The sequence below is a fragment of the Bidens hawaiensis genome, unplaced genomic scaffold (genome assembly GCF_021521415.1).
Source record: "Bidens hawaiensis isolate Kalapana, Puna unplaced genomic scaffold, B.hawaiensis_p1.1 tig00020159_1, whole genome shotgun sequence".
Taxonomy (NCBI): domain Eukaryota; kingdom Viridiplantae; phylum Streptophyta; class Magnoliopsida; order Asterales; family Asteraceae; genus Bidens; species Bidens hawaiensis.
In genome coordinates this window covers 369,194-389,002 of record NW_027493071.1, presented here as the reverse complement: position 1 = coordinate 389,002, position 19,809 = coordinate 369,194, and the positions used below count along the sequence as shown (strand labels likewise).

The 19,809-nt window shown below is 32.0% G+C and overlaps 4 protein-coding genes across 4 annotated transcripts; 3 read left to right on the top strand and 1 right to left on the bottom strand.

The window, feature by feature from the left end:
- Positions 1 to 1,875, top strand: LOC143560045 (transcription factor VOZ1-like). The gene is made up of 4 exons (XM_077048449.1): positions 1 to 209; positions 633 to 776; positions 868 to 1,405; positions 1,502 to 1,875. Exons 1-4 carry the CDS (start codon positions 150 to 152, stop codon positions 1,873 to 1,875), a joined length of 1,116 nt encoding a protein of 371 aa, XP_076904564.1. The 5' UTR covers positions 1 to 149.
- A 59-nt stretch (positions 1,876 to 1,934) lies between these two features.
- LOC143560032 (ras-related protein RABA1f-like) lies at positions 1,935 to 2,720 on the bottom strand. The gene is made up of 2 exons (XM_077048439.1): positions 2,503 to 2,720; positions 1,935 to 2,377 (listed from the first exon to the last, which is right to left on the bottom strand). The coding sequence occupies exons 1-2, from the start codon at positions 2,718 to 2,720 to the stop codon at positions 1,945 to 1,947; spliced, it is 651 nt and encodes a 216-aa protein (XP_076904554.1). The 3' UTR covers positions 1,935 to 1,944.
- Positions 2,721 to 7,256: 4,536 nt separating this feature from the next.
- On the top strand, positions 7,257 to 12,298 carry LOC143560031 (putative pre-mRNA-splicing factor ATP-dependent RNA helicase DEAH9). Its single transcript, XM_077048438.1, has 23 exons — positions 7,257 to 7,379; positions 7,484 to 7,628; positions 8,579 to 8,653; positions 8,733 to 8,822; positions 8,916 to 8,995; positions 9,083 to 9,152; positions 9,211 to 9,296; positions 9,399 to 9,468; positions 9,548 to 9,643; positions 9,728 to 9,833; positions 9,982 to 10,028; positions 10,158 to 10,241; positions 10,318 to 10,371; positions 10,459 to 10,559; positions 10,636 to 10,726; positions 10,814 to 10,978; positions 11,061 to 11,150; positions 11,237 to 11,305; positions 11,475 to 11,573; positions 11,654 to 11,740; positions 11,818 to 11,871; positions 11,974 to 12,053; positions 12,140 to 12,298. The coding sequence occupies exons 1-23, from the start codon at positions 7,279 to 7,281 to the stop codon at positions 12,285 to 12,287; spliced, it is 2,088 nt and encodes a 695-aa protein (XP_076904553.1). The 5' UTR covers positions 7,257 to 7,278; the 3' UTR covers positions 12,288 to 12,298.
- Positions 12,299 to 15,005: 2,707 nt separating this feature from the next.
- On the top strand, positions 15,006 to 18,936 carry LOC143560030 (sodium/calcium exchanger NCL2-like). Its single transcript, XM_077048437.1, has 7 exons — positions 15,006 to 15,723; positions 16,974 to 17,171; positions 17,375 to 17,556; positions 17,681 to 17,799; positions 17,883 to 18,150; positions 18,254 to 18,553; positions 18,665 to 18,936. The coding sequence occupies exons 1-7, from the start codon at positions 15,426 to 15,428 to the stop codon at positions 18,911 to 18,913; spliced, it is 1,614 nt and encodes a 537-aa protein (XP_076904552.1). The 5' UTR covers positions 15,006 to 15,425; the 3' UTR covers positions 18,914 to 18,936.
- Positions 18,937 to 19,809: the final 873 nt, after the last annotated feature.

Sequence of the window (19,809 nt, the reverse complement as noted above, 5' to 3'; positions counted from 1 at the left end):
TGGGGAGAGGTGTGAAGTCACACAGGATACTGAAAGACCGGGCCATGAACCGTGTCGATGATCTTCAAGTCATGTTTATGGATTTGCAATCTGCAAGGAAGGAGAGTCGTAATATCGACATGCTTGTACTCGAGGAACAAGTGCATTAGATGCTCAAGGAATGGAAGAAGGAGCTTAATCAACCTTCCCCTGCATCTTCTTTGCATCAGGTATATTTATATATTGTTAAACAACAACTATGTAAATTGATTTACTGTTAGCAGCGTCGGCCTCAAGGTTTTAAATACCTCGGTAGAGCAGAAATAAGAAGGCCTGTACGCCCTAACGAGTTGTTTGTTTTTTATTTTTTTGAGCTTTTAAATTTAGTTTGGGCCAGATAGTTTAAATGGATTATGAATTAAAAAAAATTTGGCTCAATATATTTAAGATGATTGAGATCTATACTTTTTTTATAAAAAAAATTTAAAAACTATATATAAGAAAATATAAATATAAAAAAAAATTCGCCCTTGAAAATTACAGGCCTCGGCTGGTTGTCCAACTCGCCCTACCCTAGGGCTGGCCATGACCATTAGATCAATTGTTGCAGTTTGGATGTCGAATTTTGTTTAAATTTGGCAATTTTGATGTAGGATGGAAGCTTAGGGTCTTTTCCTCCGGACATAAGTAGGCTGCTGCAGCTTTGTGATGAAGATGATGATGTAACGAGCGGGCTAGCTGTCCCAAAACCTGATCCGGATGCCCATACGGGTCCAAATACTATTGTGAACAACGCGGTAACAATATGACTATAGAGTTGGTGTTTGGACCTGCATTTTTTTAATTGTTTAGCTTATTATCTGATTCATATTGCTAATCATCTTGCAGAATTATATTATAACTCCAGTGTCTCAAGAACATGACTTTAAGTTGCTTGATCAATACAAAGATTTGCCTTTGGGGATAAACATGACAGGACAACAGAATATTGGTGTTGATACACAGTTTGATTATTTTTCATTCAATTTACCACCTGAATTTGAGCCGAACGGTGTTAATGGGATTTATGGCATTTGGGGCGAAGATGGTTTACCTCAAGTTACTAGCTTTCTGTCTAACATTTGTCCTCCGCCTTCTGCGTTCCTTGGACCGAAATGTGCACTTTGGGACTGTCCCAGACCGGCTCAAGGCTGGTGGTCCGAGAGGCCGGTTCAATGGTGGTGCACCAGCTACTGCAGCAGTCTGCACGCGGTGGTTGCACAAAACGAAGGTCAACCGGGTATGACTCCAGTCGTGCGGCCTAAAGGCATTGAATTGAAGGATAATTTACTCTTTGCTGCACTTAGCGCTAAAGCACAAGGCAGGAATGTTGGTGTCCCAGTTTGTGAGGGAGCCGCCACTGCAAAATCTCCATGGAATGCTCCTGGTTAGTCTACTCATCTTTCCTTATTTGACCTGACCCATTTAAGATTGTATTAAGTAATATTTTATATAAGTTTATAACCAAAATGATTTTGTTCAGAGCTCTTTGATCTCTCGGTTTTTGACGGTGAAATGCTTCGCGAGTGGCTGTTTTTTGACAAACCACGAAGGGCATTCGAGAGTGGAAACAGGAAACAAAGATCACTCCCGGATTACAATGGTCGGGGCTGGCATGAATCACAAAAGCAAGTGATTAATGAATCCGGATGGCTAAAAAGATCATATTACATGGACCCACAACCGATGAAATTAGTCGAATGGCATCTTTACGAGTATGAAATCAACAAATATGATGCGTGCGCATTGTATAGATTAGAACTAAAGCTTGTGGACCGAAAAAAGAATCCAAAGGGAAAGATCTCTAGTATTCACAGTCACACGTCGAGATATCTAGATCGCCCGTCGGTGATATAGTTATAACATGTTACAAATCATTAATATTGTCACTTGTCTTGTGACATGTTTTCTTTTCTAGTGTTTATTTTATGTAGAGCAACAACCAGCTTTCTTCATAGCCGTCACGTCATCTTTACCTCCAATATTAATCGTTTGTCCCTTGGGTACTAGAGCCGGGTCGTTAGCCACACCTAGCGCCTTTCGGCTCATAACCCGATAGATTTGAGTCAGTACTTCGGTAAAAGCTTTTTCAACGTTTAACGCCTCAAGAGCGGATGTTTCCATAAAAAAGACAGTTTCTCTCTCGGAAAAGGCCTTGGCTTCATCTGTTGTAACGGCCCGTAAGTGAGCAAGATCAGCCTTGTTTCCCACGAGCATGACTACGATGTTTTGGTCCGTGTGATCCCGAAGCTCCTTTAGCCATCGGTCCACGTTTTCAAACGTTACTTTTCGTGTAATGTCGTAAACGATTAGAGCACCTACGGTTCCTCTGTAATAAGCGCTTGTTATAGCTCGGTACCTGAAATGTTTCTTTATTATTACGATGAATAACACCAAATAAATTGTTTAACATGCATGCTTTGTTTATAAAGATTTTGATCATGTATTAATATGTTTATAAATGTATACAATGAAGAATGATACCTTTCTTGTCCCGCGGTATCCCATATTTGGCCCTTGATGATCTTGTCATCAACACGAATGCTACGAGTGGCAAATTCAACACCAATTGTGGATTTGGAGTCGAGGCTGAATTCGTTCTTGGAGAATCGTGACAATAGGTTGGATTTACCGACGCCTGAATCCCCGATCAAAACAACCTTGAACAAGTAATCGTAATCGTCGTCTGCAAATGAACCCATTTGGCTTTAATTCTTTCCTGTGCAAGGGTTTGTGTTTATGGTTGAGAGGGATATTAAACCATGTTCATAGAGATGGAGATCAATGGGGAAACACAAGGTGCATAAATATTATAGATGGCAAATTGTTTTGTTTCTATGCTTTGGAATGAATGTTAGAAATGTTTGTTAGGACACACATATATGTAATTCAAATAAGAAATTAAAAAAAAACTCTTAATTATAAATATAATTTATTTTGTTTTTTTTAATTGTTTTATGAGATAAAATAAGAAGAACCACTACCGTTGACTTTTATTAAGTTCTATCATTTTTAATCTTTAACAGTTTTTTTACCTGTTATCATTTTATTTTATTTTTTTAAATTGCATAATAAAAATTTAGCATTTTTCACTTTTAATGTAAGTAACTAAGTATAGTTCATGTATATAATTGGACCAATTGCATGCTAATACATATATATAATTTGGTTATTACGCAATTTATTTTGTGTTATATTGTAACATCCTGACTTTTAAACAATTAATAGTGGAATTGTTAATTTATTTAATAAATAAAGGATGGGATTAAGACTTGTATAAGTTGGGCTTACGAAAGGTCCATATGCTAAGAGCATTCTCAATCTGTTTCGTAAAATTATGTGAGGGGATTTGTAAATTATATGGTATGGTTATGAGTGGTTGTGAGTAAAGGAGAGAGAAAATTTGTATGGGAAAGTTAAATTTGGGGTTTCATTATAGATACCGTATAATTTTTTAATATTTTCATAAAGTAGTTGTGAGTGAAAGAGAGAGAAAATATGATGATAAATGTATAAAAAATATTATTTAATTAAACAGAAGAGAGAAAATACAGTGTTTTTTAGTATAATTATATGATATATATGAATATAAGGTAGGAAACAGGCTGGGAATGCTCTAAGGGTTTATAAATACCTTTAAATCCTAAATCCTAAACTTTAACAACATTATCACACCCTCCTAAACTTAGACATCCTCTTCTTCAAATTTTGGTTTCAAACAATCCTTATAAGGTTCACCGTGGAATCAAAGCTTGATTATACCACCGTGTAAATCGCACCAAACCTACAAGGATCCTTCTAGAGATCAGCTTGTTTCAGCAAACAAACTCAAATTGGACTCTGGTTCATCTCACAAGTGATTCAGGAGTCTAACCACTTAGATTTTGATTAAGGAGCTAAGAAAAACATGTGAGTTTCTAGACCTCTTTCGTTTAATGTTTTGGGGTTCTATGCATATTCACGTAATGACTAATAAAAGAGAGATTAATGAATGTGGTTTATGCTTAAATGATTAATTACAACAACAACCGCATTCAGTAAATCACATAAATAGCAAAAGACATTGATAGAGTCTTGGAAGGGTGTGATGTAGGCAAACCTTATCTCTATCCATGAGGATAGAGAGACCGCTTCCAAAGAGACCCTCGGCTCCAAAGCAGACAACATAGAAACACACATGCACCAATAACATGACATCTAGTGATAAACTGACGTTAGTAGAATACAAGCACATATGACATCATATGATCCAAATTACATTCAGTCACATGCAAAGTCCGGCTAAGATATAGGACTCTTAACCTAAGCTAAAGCTAAGAAATAAAAGTGATAATCTCTAAAAGTCATTAACCTTAATCTTATTTCTCCATGAACTCTTGCCATAGACTATGACCTCAAAGAGGTGTAACTTAAGCAAATCCTGCCTAATCCGCTCCTCCCAAGTCAATTTGAGTCCGTCTTTATCCCTTCTCCCTTCTACATTGAGGGTTTCTAGTGCTCTAACCGGCGCTTAAATGATTAATTAATTGATTAACAATAAATGATTGATGGTTAGTAATGTATGAATGTAAGCATCTTACTAATATATTAAAGCAAGATGATTCTCTTCACATGTCCTTATTCTAGTCTATCCACATAGGATTCCATGTAATCACATTCCATATCAATAATTTTCACATATTCACAATTATTTTTAATCCACTAAATTAAAATCAGCATTCCAAATTAATTCAATAATTCTACAATTAAATCTATTTATTCAAATTAATACAATTAACTCCATGATTAAGTCTATTTATTCCAATTAATAACCACCTTGTCAAATTCTTTTTGAGTTTTTGTTTAATTTAAATCTATTTATTCAAATTAATGCAATTAATTCCATGATTAAGTCTATTTATTCCAATTAATAACCACCGTGTCAATGATTTAATTTGCTCTTGAGGAAAGAAGAAGAGCCGGTGAATGGTGATCAAACCGAATGTTCTTTAAGTTTTATTTATTAAGAAACTAAGTTATTGACCGGTGTATTACACGGGCATAAATATAAAAAACGGTCCAAATAAACATATATATAATTTCAAATGACAACATTTTTTTAATATGTATTTTGAGACAGCAATATAATTTATAATTGTAAGCTATATTCAAATGAAAACATAATAATGAAAGACATGGACTTACAAAAAATGACATTGCGTAGCAGAATGTTTACAAACAAAATTTAAACTTTAAAACATAAACTTCAAAAGCTACAAATTTTTACTTACAAACAATAATTTTTTGCTTTGTTTGCAACTTTCTCTTGCTTATCTAAAATAAGTGTTTATTTTTTGTTCGTCTCTGCTCTTCACTCTTAATAAATCTGCATAAAGTTAACCATGTGTAAAACGGGTCTTTTAAGTATGCCAACCCTTGCTAGAAACTGGCCTAGACTTTTGTTGATGATCATTGCAAAACCAAACTACAACAGGAAACTGTCTTCTCTAAAACTTAAACAGAAGCTTTTTTATCCGAAGGTGTTAATTATATATATATATATATATATATATATGCTTATATATTTGAACAATTTGTAAATTTTGTATCTGTGTAAAATTATTTTAAATAAATGTTATGTTTGTCCTCAACTCACATATAAAAATGCATTTTAATAATCACAAAAGTAATAATTCATTAGTTAACATATATAACACCATCTGCCAAAAAAAAGGTGATTCGCAAAATGTGAGTTGGAGATAAAGGAATGAATATTAGGGTTATGAAACATATATGGGTCCATAATTGATTGTCTAGGGGAAAACGCATCTAATTAAATGATTATTATGATTTTAATTTTGAAATATTTTATTAGTAACAAATTCTATGAGGGCTTATTATTTTTGAAGTATAGTAGATCAACCAATAATAATGAGCCAAAAAGAATGTGTTTAATGATATTTATTATATAGATTAAATGATTATTATGATTTTAATTTTGAATTATTTTATTAGTAACAAATTGTATGAGTACTTTTTTATTTTTGGAATATAGTAAAATCAACCAATAAGAATGAGCCAAAATAAATTTCTTTAATAGTATATATATATATATATATATATATATATATATATATAACATGAAAAATGCTATAACAATATAGCTGTATCTGAAAATTATTTATAAAAAACACTCTAAAAGAAAAAAAGAAAAAAACGTTCTTTAGAACAATTATGAACATTTAAAAAAAATAAAACTGTTTACAAAGAGATTTTCAGAAACTTAATGTGATACAGTTTAAAACTGGTATGTATTTGTAAACTTAGTTTTCAATTAGTATTACAAAATCTTTTACTAATATGTGTTTTTTATTTTTTTTTCAGGTCTAATGGTTCATTTATATTATATTATTTCTTATTCATTGCATGGTTTATTTATAAAGTATTTTCTTTTTATATTACAGACATAGTTTAACATCTTTTGTAACATCTGTGGGTAAAAAACTTATGTCTAACATTTGTGTTGACTGAATGCGTAGTTTATATTTTATATTGTTTGTTGATATGTTTTCTACCCGTGTGTAACACGGGTTATTATCCTAGTATATAAATATGGTGACGCACATAGTTGTTTTGTATTATGTGTAACGTGTTATAAACATAGTGAGGAATTGTGAGCCTGATACGTGTTTATAACGTATGTTAGCTCTTACTAAGAGAGATCGGTTAATTAAAACCAAAACTACACATAAATACACAGCTTATCGTAGCGACAGTACCAAATTACATCTCATTAATTGCATCCCAATAGGTGCATGAACACTACAACTTATTATAAATAAATAATGTAAAACAACCCCCGTAATACGGGGGTCAAAAGCTAGTGTAATTATAGATACTCGCAACACATAGCTCTGCTTTTTTTTTCCCCTTTAATTTATATTCGATATATGTTTTATAAAAATGATATATTCAAAATTATGTATTGAAATAGATTTTGGTTTTTGAGGTACCCGGGTGAAGAAGGGAGACTAGACGAATATGTGGCTTTAGCTAATTGAATTATTAAACGGAACAGATTTTATCTTCCTGCACTGTCATGCTTTCGGGCGTTGGCATTGGGTAAGTTTTTCTAGAGTAAAAAAATGATAGAATCCCGATACGAAGAACTTAGATATCAGCTCATTTAGAATAGTCGCGGTTAAAAAAAAAAAAAAAAAAATCGTATGGTCGACTAAAGCCCCAAAACTATTAATTGGTTTCACAACTCCGATAACCGGAATGGCGCAATTTTGGAAGCCTGGGACGGAGAAACCTCGCCTGCTAGACGACGAAGAAGGCGGCGTTCTATTATACTCCGCCACTCCTTCCTCTTCACACTCGTAACTAATCTTCTTTGATTTTTGCCACTAAACTTTAATCGTTAGGGTTTCACAACACCAAAACACTCTTCTGTTACGAGCCACTATTTTGAAATGAACTGCAGGTATGGTTACGCGAGCTTAGAGAGTCAGAGTCAGAGGCTACCTGTGTTCAAATACAGAACGCCTATTTTGTATCTGGTGGAGACTCATTCCACTACTATTATTGTTGGAGAAACTGGAAGTGGCAAAACCACTCAAATCCCTCAGGTTAGTTAGTTAGTTAGTGTACTTAGGGTTCCCAACGGAGGTGAAATATGAAATTGGTGTAAACAAACCGAACAGAGTATGTTCATGTTCGTTCGTTTAACTTTAACTGAACAAACGATCGAACACAAACAATCAAAAGAGCGGGATTGATTTTCTTGTTCGTGTTCATTTGTTAACAACATAAACGAATGGTTCATGAACATAACTGAACGAACATAATTCAGCTAAAACAACAACTACCGTACCTCTACCCGTTAGGATAGAGAGGCCGCTTCCAAAGAGGCCCCCGGCTCCAAAGCAAACAACATGGAAACACACATGTACTGATAACAGGACATATAGTGATAGAGTGGCAGAGTAGAATACAAGCACACATGGCTCATGTGATCCTAATAGACATACAAACAAAAGAACAATCACATGCAAAGTCCACCTAAGATATAGGATTCTTAGCCCTAAGCTAAATTTAACACACAAAAGTGACATTCCCTAAAAGTCCTTAATCTTAATCCCGCGGGACAAAATTGAGCTAAAACAAGTTTAAGTAATTTGAAAAATTTTGTAAAACTAATATAAGTTGTAACGGGACAAAAGAATTTGAAGAAATATACTAATGAACGTAAATGAACAAACTTAAACAAAAGCAAACTCACGAATGTAAATGAACATAAACTGACGAAAATAACCGAGTATTAAATAAACGCACATTCATGAACATAAATGAATGAACGATACATGTGTTCTTGTTCGTTTGTTTATTAAATAATCGAACATACAAATTTCTCGCCAAACAGTTCACAAACTTTTCACTGAACTTTTGGTTAATGTATTCGATTCTGGTAGATTTTGTTTTCGTTACCTGTATTCTTAATTAATGTTTCCTGTATTCTTAAATTAAGATTTGAATGCTTCCAACAATTAAAAATAAATAATTATTTTTAATCTTGCAGTATCTTAAGGAAGCAGGGTGGGCTGAGGATGGACACATTATTGCTTGTACTCAGCCAAGACGTTTAGCCGTGCAGGTACTCACTGTCAAATGTTCTTATTTGTTAATGTCACCATTATCCATTATTACTATTCTAATATATTTCATGTTGTCAGAGTGTTGCTGCAAGGGTAGCAGAAGAAATGGGAGTCAAACTTGGGGAAGAAGTTGGTTATACTATTCGATTTGAAGATGTGACAAACCCAGTAAGACTTAATTTGATGTTCATATAATTTTAACATGTGTAACCTATAAAAAAATAAAGTAATATTAATTATACTTTAATGTTATGAACTCAGGACTTTACAAAGATCAAATTTCTCACAGATGGAGTATTATTAAGGGAAATGATGGACGATCCTCTCCTTACCAAGTACAGGTGCTGGTTACAATTTGTGTTCTTTGTTAGTAGTAGTACTCACTTATTTATTAACTATCAAAATAATTAGCTTGTAATTAATTTCAGTGTGATTATGGTTGATGAAGCTCATGAGAGATCTCTTTCAACAGACATATTGTTAGGTCTTTTAAAAAAGGTACCAATAAAGATTCAATATATGTTTATTTTACTGTTGCTAATTATTGATTTCTTAGATACAAAGACGTAGGCCTGAGTTGCGCCTTATAATTGCTTCAGCCACAATTGAAGCAAAATCAATGGCTGCATTTTTCCAAATCAGGTGCTTTAATTAGATCAATGATTCATATTAACAGTTAAGTTCTATTAATTACTTTATATCATGGATTATGACTGATGTATTACGACCTTGTATACTCATCAGAAAAAGAAGGCCTCAGTTGGAAGGAGAAGATACTGGACCGCAGACGGAACCTGCAATATTGTCTGTTGAGGTATGTTATAGCAAAATCGAAATATCTGATGTTATTATATAATAGAACAGAGAATATAATGTAAAGGATGTGATTTCAGGGAAGAGGATATAATGTACAGATTTTTTATGTTGAAGAGCCTGTTTCAGATTATCTTCGAGCTACTGTTTCAACAGTAATGTCAATTCATGAAAATGTACACCTGCTCTTTATTAAATATTTGCATTTTGTTCATTTTATATTTATAATTATGTTACGTATCTGTTGTTTTAATATGCAGGAGCCAATGGGGGATATTCTTGTCTTTTTAACTGGGCAAGATGATATTGATTCGGCAGTTCAATTAATCACAGAAGAAGCCCAAAACAGTGGCAAGTCTTCTTTAGGTATGCCACCGGCTTAATATTTGCTGATCATGCCTTTTTTGAAATCTGAATCCAAATGGGTATCAGTTAAATGTGTAAATGTTCGGCGTTTAATGGAATTTGTAGTTTAAAATTCTTTGCTTGTTATGACAATTTGTAAATATTTCAGGAATGATTGTTTTGCCTCTGTATTCGGGACTCACCCGTTCAGATCAGGTCACTTATTCTAACTTTTATTATTTTTCATAAGTTATTATGTAGTTATTATGTATTTGTGTTTACTAAATATGACCTATATGCATTTGTGTTTACTAAATATGATTTATTTGCGGGATATTTTTTTAGGACTTGATATTTTCACCATGCCCGAGAGGAAAAAGGAAGGTGGTGATTTCAACAAATATTGCAGAGACATCCCTGACATTGGAGGTATTTTTGACCAATTTAATTGAATATAAATAAAATCTATTACTTTATTGTACTTTAATTTCATTTACTTGTACAGGGTATCGTCTATGTTGTTGATAGTGGTTTCTCAAAACAACGGTTCTACAACCCGGTATTTTCTTATTGACACTAGGATTTCTCAATATAATGAAATCATCTATTTATATGCATTTTTAAATCTTGCAAATTGCTGTCACAGATTACAGATATAGAAAATCTTGTAGTGGCACCGATACCCAAAGCATCTGCTAGACAAAGGGCTGGAAGGGCCGGAAGAATACGACCAGGGAAATGTTACAGGTAATGTATTTACAGATTTACGACTATTTAATTGTTTTCAATGATTCTCATCTTTTGTGATATAAAACTTTAACAGGCTTTATACAGAAGATTATTTTGTTAATGAGATGTCTTCACATGGGATTCCCGAGATGCAAAGATCAAACCTTGCTTCTAGTGTAATTCAGGTATTAACAACCTAACAAGTAACAATTGAAATTATGGTTACTTTCCATCATTATAGATTCTGATAGTTATGCATTGTTTAACTGCAGTTAAAGGCATTAGGTATTGATAATATTTTAGGGTTTGATTGGCCAGCATCACCATCATCTGAAACAATGGTTAGAGCTCTTGAAGTATTATATTCACTTGGAGTTCTTGATGATGATGCAAAACTTACTTCACCAGTAGGATTTCAAGTTGCAGAGCTACCATTGGTATACCATTATTTTTATAAATGTTTACTCCGTGAAATTAATATTGATATACAACTTATATATTGAAATTTGCTGTTTTTAGGATCCTATGATCTCAAAAATGATCATAGCATCGGATCAGCTTGGATGTTCGGAAGAAATTATTACTGTGGCTGCTGTCCTCTCGATTCAGGTCCTTTAACTTGTACCATCATCATTGTTAGTTTTTTTCCTTCATAGTTTGTTCATATTCTGATAAATAAAGATACAATTTTTCAGTCAATATGGTTATCCGTTAAGGGGCAGAGGGAGCTAGATGAAGCCAAATTGAGATTTGCTGCAGCGGAGGTGTCTTATATAATTACTTTTATCTTCATAAGATTTAATTTTGAAATATATATGTGGTATCTGTACTATATAGTGTCACAAATGAATGATCATATGTGCCTTACAGAATTCTCTTTTTTCAAAGTGCTATCAAGTACCAAATCAGTGATGACAATTATATGTTTTGCAGGGTGATCATGTGACCTTCCTAAATGTATACAAGGGATTTCTTCAGTCTAACAAATCTTCAAAATGGTGTCATAAAAACTTTATTAATTACCATGCAATGGTAAGCATAACGGCTTTAGAGAAATCATGTTTTATCACATTCTTTTTTATTTTCTATATATATTTATTTACATTTTTCAGAAAAAAGTAATTGAAGTGAGAGAACAACTAAGAAGAATCACACAACGATTAGGATTAACCTTAAAATCATGTGAAAATGATACACAGGTACTTTGTTTTACATCATTTATGACAATCTTCATCCATGTAAATCTTTTGTTTATAATAAATCTTCGTTGTTTTAGGTACTGAGAAAGGCGGTAACTGCTGGATTTTTCGCTAATGCATGTCGTTTGGAGGTGTGTTACCAGATTTAATGAGCGCATTATTTAACATTCTATTGAAATTTCTTTAAAAAATCGTATGTCACATGCTTATATATCGGTTATTCAATTGTGAAGCCATACAGTCATAACGGGACGTACAAAACTATCAGGAGTTCTCAAGAAGTGTACATTCATCCATCATCTGTATTGTTCAGGTTAGCACATTAATACCTCAAATTAAGCGTACAATTAATAGCAAATTTAATGATTTAATATAATAATAAAACCTTTTTGACTGCAGGGTGAACCCAAAATGGGTTATATATACTTCACTAGTATCAACAGATCGTCAATACATGCGCAATGTTATTTCTATCGACCCTTCATGGTTGAGAGAGGCCGCACCTCACTTTTACCAACAGCAGCCACTGAATCCTAATCGCCATTAATACAGGCGTTTTCTTGACGTAACTACTAACTAGAAATATATATTTTATTTATTTATGTTGTTGCTATTATAGATGAATGTTGGCTGATTTTGTTGCTTCCTTATCTTAAAATCCATATCTTAAAACGAGTCAAATATACAACAGTTTGCAATCAACATCTATTTGTGCTACTTGCATATCCTATGTTTATAGCTGTCTTTCGGGGATTTATACAACTTTTTTCAAAAACAAATGGTTAGTAAAATAATCTGTCCAAGTTAAATTGTCATCCAAGAAATAAATACTGACATAAAATGATTCAATTGATTTTTTTTAAATAGGTGAGATTCGGTGAACCATAAACGATTAATCTAGAATAAATTTTTTATGGAACATACATATCAATATGCGTGGATAATACATTTTCTTTATAAATCAAAATCAATCAAATAAATAAATAAAAATGAAGTAGAAAAACCCAGATTTCAAATGAATAAATTCAAACTTGAAAATGATCTTTAAGTCATACAGATTAATGCTTTTACAGTCAAGACATTGTATATTTTTATTGTTTTACTCATTTACTACATTTAAAATAATTTAAAACTACATGTAATTATGATGCATAAGTCACTAAAATGGTTAATTAAGATGACCCATCAAAGAAGTTCTAGATAGAAAGTGAATAACATATTATTGACTAGTCTCATATGGTAAACTAAATGGCTGCTATGCTATTAACACGTTTCTTATCTTTTTATTTAAATTTGGTGAAGCCCAGCTGGAAATATGTAACGTGGTTGACAGTATCAAACTATCAATCATTTGTATTACAAAACAAAACAATATTGACCCAACAAAAGGTGGTCAGATCAAAGAAACCTCCGACCAGCTTCTTCTAAACTACGTTGAAATTTGTTGTGTTTCTACAAATGAATAGTTTTAAGTTAAACCTAAAATATCGATTGAAGTTTGGAAGATTAAATGTATACGACATGTCGTGTCAAATGATTGGAAGTTAAATAAGTCTTTTTCTAGAATTCATTCGCTGTTTTAAATCAATCCTAAAAGATAAGAAACTCCAAAGCAAGACTTTTCTTTGTAATAAAATTCAACTTACGATAAAATGCTACGTTAAATAATTCAACGGTCATAAAACCTATACATGAATACTTTGAATAAGCTTAATCAAAATACGTACTCATTTTTATTTTATTTCATCAACTACTCAGCTTTTATGCTTAATTGTTATATATACATACTTGGGTCAAGTTATTCTACAAAGGGGGACAAAAATGAAAAGGATGAGAAGAATTTGTGGTCATATAAAAAAACTTTTAAAAAAATTCAAAAAAATTAATAAAGAAAAACATTACTCAAAATTAAATAAAAAAACGAAAAAAGTAAAAACACAAAAATGTTTCCACCGTCTCTCTTTCTCAAAAAAATATATATATGTTAAGTGAAAAATATCATTGTGTCTTTTTGTTTATCATTGTGTTTATTTTCGTCATTAATTGTGTCTTTTTTCCATGGCATTGTTTTTTTTTTCTTAATATTGTGTTATATTACTCAACATTGTGTTATATTTTGTTCGGCATTGTGTTATATTTTGCGATCTATTATCTCTTTTTTTAGTTATAATTGTGTCTTTTGTTCATTTTTGTCATTGTATCTTTGATCTCACCATTGTGTCTTTTCGTCAGGGTTTTCTTTTTTTGTTTTTTTTTGGAACAAGAATGATGAGGGAAACATTTTAGTTTTTAATTTTTTTTTTGTTTTTTATTTATATTTTGAGTTATAATTTTTTTATTAATTTTTTTGAATTTAATTTTAAAGGGTTTTTTGTCTAGTCACAAATCCTTCTTACACTTCTTATTTTTGTTTCCCTTTGTATTTTAACTTTACTCTACATTTATTATAACTCATCACGATATAATAAATAAGAAGCAATTACATATATCCTCCTACTAACTTCATTTATTACATATATATATATATAGACACACACACATACCAATTAAAAAAATAAATTACATATATCTTCTTTAATATTAAATATATCACATCAAAAAATCATACGAGTTACCACATCCATAGTTGATAAATATATTTTGAAACAATTGCGGATAAAGAGTACTCCACTCTCTCTATTCCATATGATATCACATAAATGGGCTCTCTTAAAGACCTCTATGCAAGCATTAAGGTCTATCTCTTTATATGAGATTTGAATAAATATCATTTTTAAACCGTAGATTTTCAACATATTCACATTTTTGTAACAAATTAATGACTGTTATTACTGATGCTATACTATATTAGAAGGGGTTTCAAGACACACCAAAGAGGCAAGGCCCTCATAGAAAATGCATTTGCGAATACTTGATAAAGCTTGAATGCTAATATATATGAGAGATAAAGGTTGCACACAACTACATGTCACACGAACTATTGAACTAAGATATAACTATTTAATTCAATCTTTGATAGAATAAAATTAAGATACGTAAATTAACGTTGATACACAACTATTGTGTTGTGTAACTCCTAGTCATAAGCATAATTAACCTAATCAGTTTTGAAAATGACTAGTGTTGGATTTCGCTACGATTTCTTAGGTTTAAATTATGAATTATTTTTAAGGGAAAAACTAACTCTTAATTATATAAATCAATTTATTATCATATATATATGATTATCAAATTTTTTTATACATATATATAATAATAAAGAGTTTGCGTATATAATGTATTAGTGAATTAAAATAGTCAAACCTACTTAATTTATTAGCCATTGTAATCATGTGATCAAATTTCCAAGCTGGATCTAATTGAATATTTACAAGTTTCAACATCTAATGACACAAATTGCTTCAACCATCGTCACCTTCCTACAAGCAACAAGCTAGCTTTGTCTTCTTACAAAACATTTTGTTTAAACAAACCCATTTAAATAGCCCCAAAGATTCCTTAAAAACCCTCACAATCATTTTCACTTCTAAACCTTCTTATCTAAACTGGTTTCCTTATAAAACCGGGCCTAAAGTTTTCTTAAACTTTTAGAATCTTTTCTTCATCTTGGTTTATTACTCTTAGCAATCCAGCCTGTCGGTCGCGGGTTCTCAAGCTTTTAGCGAATAAAAAACCCGAAAAAGAGATGAAAACATATGGAAAACTCGCTAGTTTTATTATATTGTTGGCGGTTTTGATGAGTTGTTTTGTAAACACAGAGGGTGCAACGGTAACATGTGAACCTCAATACGGATTCTTGCCGTGCACAAGTGGTGTTTGGGGACGACTGTTCTTGATCGTGGTGTATCAGTATTTGATGTCTTTGGGTCAAAGTTATATATCAAACGGGTCGGATAAATTCTTCAGCCTTATCGGACCGGGTATATTTGGAGCCGGTTTGTTCCACATTCTTGCAAATTTTCCGATGCTCTTCCTCATCCTTGGTAAGCATAATTTCTTTATATTATTATGTAACGTTAACAATAATATACTACTTTCATTTTTTTATAAATTAACATTAAAAAATAGCCGATGCTTTTGTTTTAACATTCATGGATGGAGTGAATGCAAACATTTATAATAAGTAGCCCAGGGATACATCAATTTATCATCGAGACAATGTGACCAATTCAGAGGTAGTCTTTTAATGAGATCGTTATGAAGCTACCAAATAGCCCCTAATTCTTTTACGTTTAAAGAATCTAACATTTCCTTGTATAGTAGCACGCTTATATTGCTAATACTTTTTTATATCTAGTAGCGTGCTTATATTGCTGATACTTTTTTATATAGTAGCGTGTTCATAATTGATAAGTATACTCATATTGATAAGAAAACTTATATTATTATATAGTAGCGTGCTTATATTACTATAAACTAAGTGATTTATCAATTTGAGTCCTTTTCAAAATTTCAATATATAGACAACCACTACAAAACGAACAACTTTCATGGATGGAAGATCCATCGGTGAAAATGGGTAATAACGGTGATATTGATATTCAGAAAGATCCAATGGATTACAAACGGATATTACTGAGGGATCACATACAAATCACCTAGCTAGGTTATCCATTGATAATCAATCATACTGATGGATTACCAAAGATTTTTTATAATCGAACGACAAAACAACAAACTAATATTAATTGATAAGTGACATATAAAGCACATTCAGTGATCGGATATAAACACCATAATAACTCTTGATATTTCTTTGATGCATTTATTCCTAACTTAATTTTAAAAAATATCAAATATATTTAGAGATGCATATTTTTAATGGCTATAACCTTATGAAATAAGAGAAGACTTGAAGAGAATGTAAGCTATTATTCTTGGACCAAGTCGAAGACAAACTTGGTGTCCGATTCAAGAGTATAATACTATAATAATTAATGTGAGTTGGTGATATTTCTAGGTAATTTATGACAACTTGACCCACTTGTATTTGTATCCATGCATCCACACATAATACAAGTCACCTGTGGACAGCTTTGTTAATAATAATTTTATTATTTAAAATGTTGCAGGAAGCCTTTTAAATATTCGCTAAATAAATGAAACCCATAAAATATATAAGCAGAAATATTTTTAATATGATCAAAATATTTATGTTAATATGTTAATTAATATTAATATTTTTCAGAGTATCTACAAAAATATGTTAATATGATTGACAAATATTTTTCAGAGAATGGATTAACGGGCGACGATAGGGGTGCATCTTTTAGTGCCGCAATGGGTATGAACGTGCTAGCGGGATCAGCAGTTATGAGTTTAACACTTATATGGCCGTCGGTCATAGCTTTCGGAAGTTATGATCTTGCCGATGATGATGATACCATTTCACCACAAGGAGAAAAGACATCATTTATAAAGAAATTTACAGGTAGTTAAATTGGTAATTTTCATTGTATATAAATATAAATACCTGTAAAGTGACGGATCCAAAAATCTTTTTCATGGGGGAGATAGAGCGGCATTGGGTCCGCCCTGCGCACAACCAATAATCAAATCACAAGCACTTAATATTAAATACAAAATTAAGTTATTAGTTTTGGTTTAATTCTTTTTGTCTTCATTTTGTTTTAGCTTATGGTCTTACAACTGATAGTGAAACAAGCTACACTGCCCGATTAATGCTGGTGTCGATGATTCCGTTTCTCATTTTACAACTCCCGAAAATCATCAATCAAACTTCGGTTACACATGTGATAGTTCTACTCACTCTCATTCTTTCAGCAGCGTTCTTCATTGGTTACGCCATGTATCAGGTTAGTCTTTTTATGTCTCAAGCAAAACAATATCTTGAATAAATATAGGGAAATGATCAACTCCTTTTCAAACACATAACATTTCATATTTCAGTGAAGATAATAATTTTTTATTTACATGTAGATTTTCCAACCATGGATTCAAAACAGAAGATTTGATTATATTAGACAAGAATTTGTCAAGAATAGATTATTGAAACTACTCTCCACAAATGGAAAAGCAAATGTGCAGCTTATTAAAGAGTTAGTACTTGTCTTAAATTTATTTATTTTTTTCTAATTGAGAAAAAAAAATCCTCATGGTATTGTGAAATATTAATGTGCAGTCTTCACAAGGAACTTGACAAAAATCATGATGGTAAAGTAACCGAGGCCGAGTTGAAAACTTTACTCTTGGGAATACAGCTGCAAGCAGACGGTGAAATAAGCGATGATCTTGTCGAAAAAATCATCGATCAATTTGATAGTTCGGGCGACAAATGTATTCAAGAAGACGAGTTTGTTAGAATTTTAACAAAATGGCTCAAAGAGGCAAGAAAATCGCTCTCTAAGAACGATTATAATCCTCTTCATTTCTTCAAAAAATCTGAAGAGGTAATTAACTTTTTTAAAATTCATAAAGAACCTTAAATGTGAATGCCCTTTCAGAATTTGAATTTCATTTAAATTAATTATTAATCATCTTGTGTTTATATAGGTTGCAGATGAAGAGCAACAACAGCCTTTGATACCCAAGACGAAAAACCCTAATGATCAGAATTTGGTTTCGGAGTATTTAAAAGCTTTGGCTATGATACTTTTCGGGACTGTTGTGACGGCTCTCGTTGCACTTCCACTCATAATGAATGTTTCGGGTTTCGCTACTGATGCAAATATCCCTTCCTTCCTTATCCCATACGTTATAATACCGTGCGCCATAAACATCCCACGCCTATTATCAACGATTAATTCAGCAAGCCAAAAGACTCAACGTGCCGCATCTTTAACTCTTTCTCAGGTATCTCATCTATTCATCCATCTACTTACTAGATTCTTGTCAATGCTATATACTTATATTTACTCTTAAATCAATCCCAGTCCCATGACACATGATTTTATCTTTTTGCAGATCTATTCAGGGGTGTTCATGAGCAATATGAGTAGCTTGACAACATTTTTGTTAACGGTGTATATAAGGGATTTGCCATGGGACGTTTCGGCTGAGGTTCTAGTTGTTTTGATTATTTGTGGAGTGATGGGAGTTTTCACCAGTACGAGGACAGTTTTTCCACTTTGGACCGGGCACATGGGTTATGTGTTATACCCTACATCGCTACTCATGTTGTATCTTCTTACCGCCGTTTGGGGTTGGTCATAGGCTAGATTTGCTAGCTATAACCCCAGACCGGGTTCTACTAGATGTGTTGTTTGTCTATATTCAAAATTTTTTGTTATGTTGCATATTACAAAGAGTAATATTCTTTATTTGTATTATAAAATTTTGTATTCATGTCATGTATGTACATTAATATATCAAGTGATTGATGTTTGATGTTTATCATTGTAACTGTTGCTATTAAGCAATTTTCCATTGCCATTTTCAGCAAATTTTAAGGTGTTTATGTAACTGAGTTCATTTTCTTTGCCATTTTAAGGTGTTGTTTCTTAAGATAAAACCATCTGTTATTAGAAAATGCGGCTCAACTAACAAACATCGTACGATAACTTACATATTGTCCCATTCTTTTTTTAGTTACACTCTGAAATTATTTTAAGTTTTTATTTCTTATTTTTTAATAAACTTCATTTCTAATATATGTTCTCTTCAAGTTTTACAAAATTATTTAACTTGTTTGCTTATTTATTCATCGGCATTTCAAAACTACTCAACTTTTTTCTTATATTTTTTAATGGCATGTAATATATAAAAAACTAGCCAAAAGCTAGAAAAAAAAAAAACAAAAGTAGATCACATAAGAAGAAGATTTTTAATCCATTCAGACCAAGTAACATAAAAGTTATATGATCTGTATTACTTAACCATCAATACGAGTAGTTAAGAATGGAATGAAAATAAACTCTTTTCTTCTATCTTCATGTGCAAATCTGGTATCTTTTCGAAATCATCAAATTACCCACCAAGCTGCGAGAATAATACAATATATAAGTTTTTTCTTCCGGCCTGAAAATGGATAACGAATCCAAAATCCTCCCTATATTATTTATTATTATTAAGATAAATGTTTTTGAGATATTTCACAACCACACAAATTA

Bases quoted from the DNA above. Each gene is read 5' to 3' on its own strand.
- LOC143560030 (XM_077048437.1), top strand. From the start codon at position 15,426: ATGAAAACATATGGAAAACTCGCTAGTTTTATTATATTGTTGGCGGTT. The intron at 15,724-16,973 runs GTAAGCATAATT...AATATTTTTCAG, and splicing joins GATGCTCTTCCTCATCCTTG to AGAATGGATTAACGGGCGAC. The intron at 17,557-17,680 runs GTTAGTCTTTTT...ATTTACATGTAG, and splicing joins TTGGTTACGCCATGTATCAG to ATTTTCCAACCATGGATTCA.
- LOC143560031 (XM_077048438.1), top strand. From the start codon at position 7,279: ATGGCGCAATTTTGGAAGCCTGGGACGGAGAAACCTCGCCTGCTAGAC. The intron at 9,644-9,727 runs GTACACCTGCTC...TTTAATATGCAG, and splicing joins TAATGTCAATTCATGAAAAT to GAGCCAATGGGGGATATTCT. The intron at 9,834-9,981 runs GTATGCCACCGG...TAAATATTTCAG, and splicing joins CAGTGGCAAGTCTTCTTTAG to GAATGATTGTTTTGCCTCTG.
- LOC143560032 (XM_077048439.1), bottom strand. From the start codon at position 2,720: ATGGGTTCATTTGCAGACGACGATTACGATTACTTGTTCAAGGTTGTT. The intron at 2,378-2,502 runs GTATCATTCTTC...GAAACATTTCAG, and splicing joins GATACCGCGGGACAAGAAAG to GTACCGAGCTATAACAAGCG.
- LOC143560045 (XM_077048449.1), top strand. From the start codon at position 150: ATGCTCAAGGAATGGAAGAAGGAGCTTAATCAACCTTCCCCTGCATCT. The intron at 210-632 runs GTATATTTATAT...ATTTTGATGTAG, and splicing joins CTGCATCTTCTTTGCATCAG to GATGGAAGCTTAGGGTCTTT. The intron at 1,406-1,501 runs GTTAGTCTACTC...GATTTTGTTCAG, and splicing joins ATCTCCATGGAATGCTCCTG to AGCTCTTTGATCTCTCGGTT.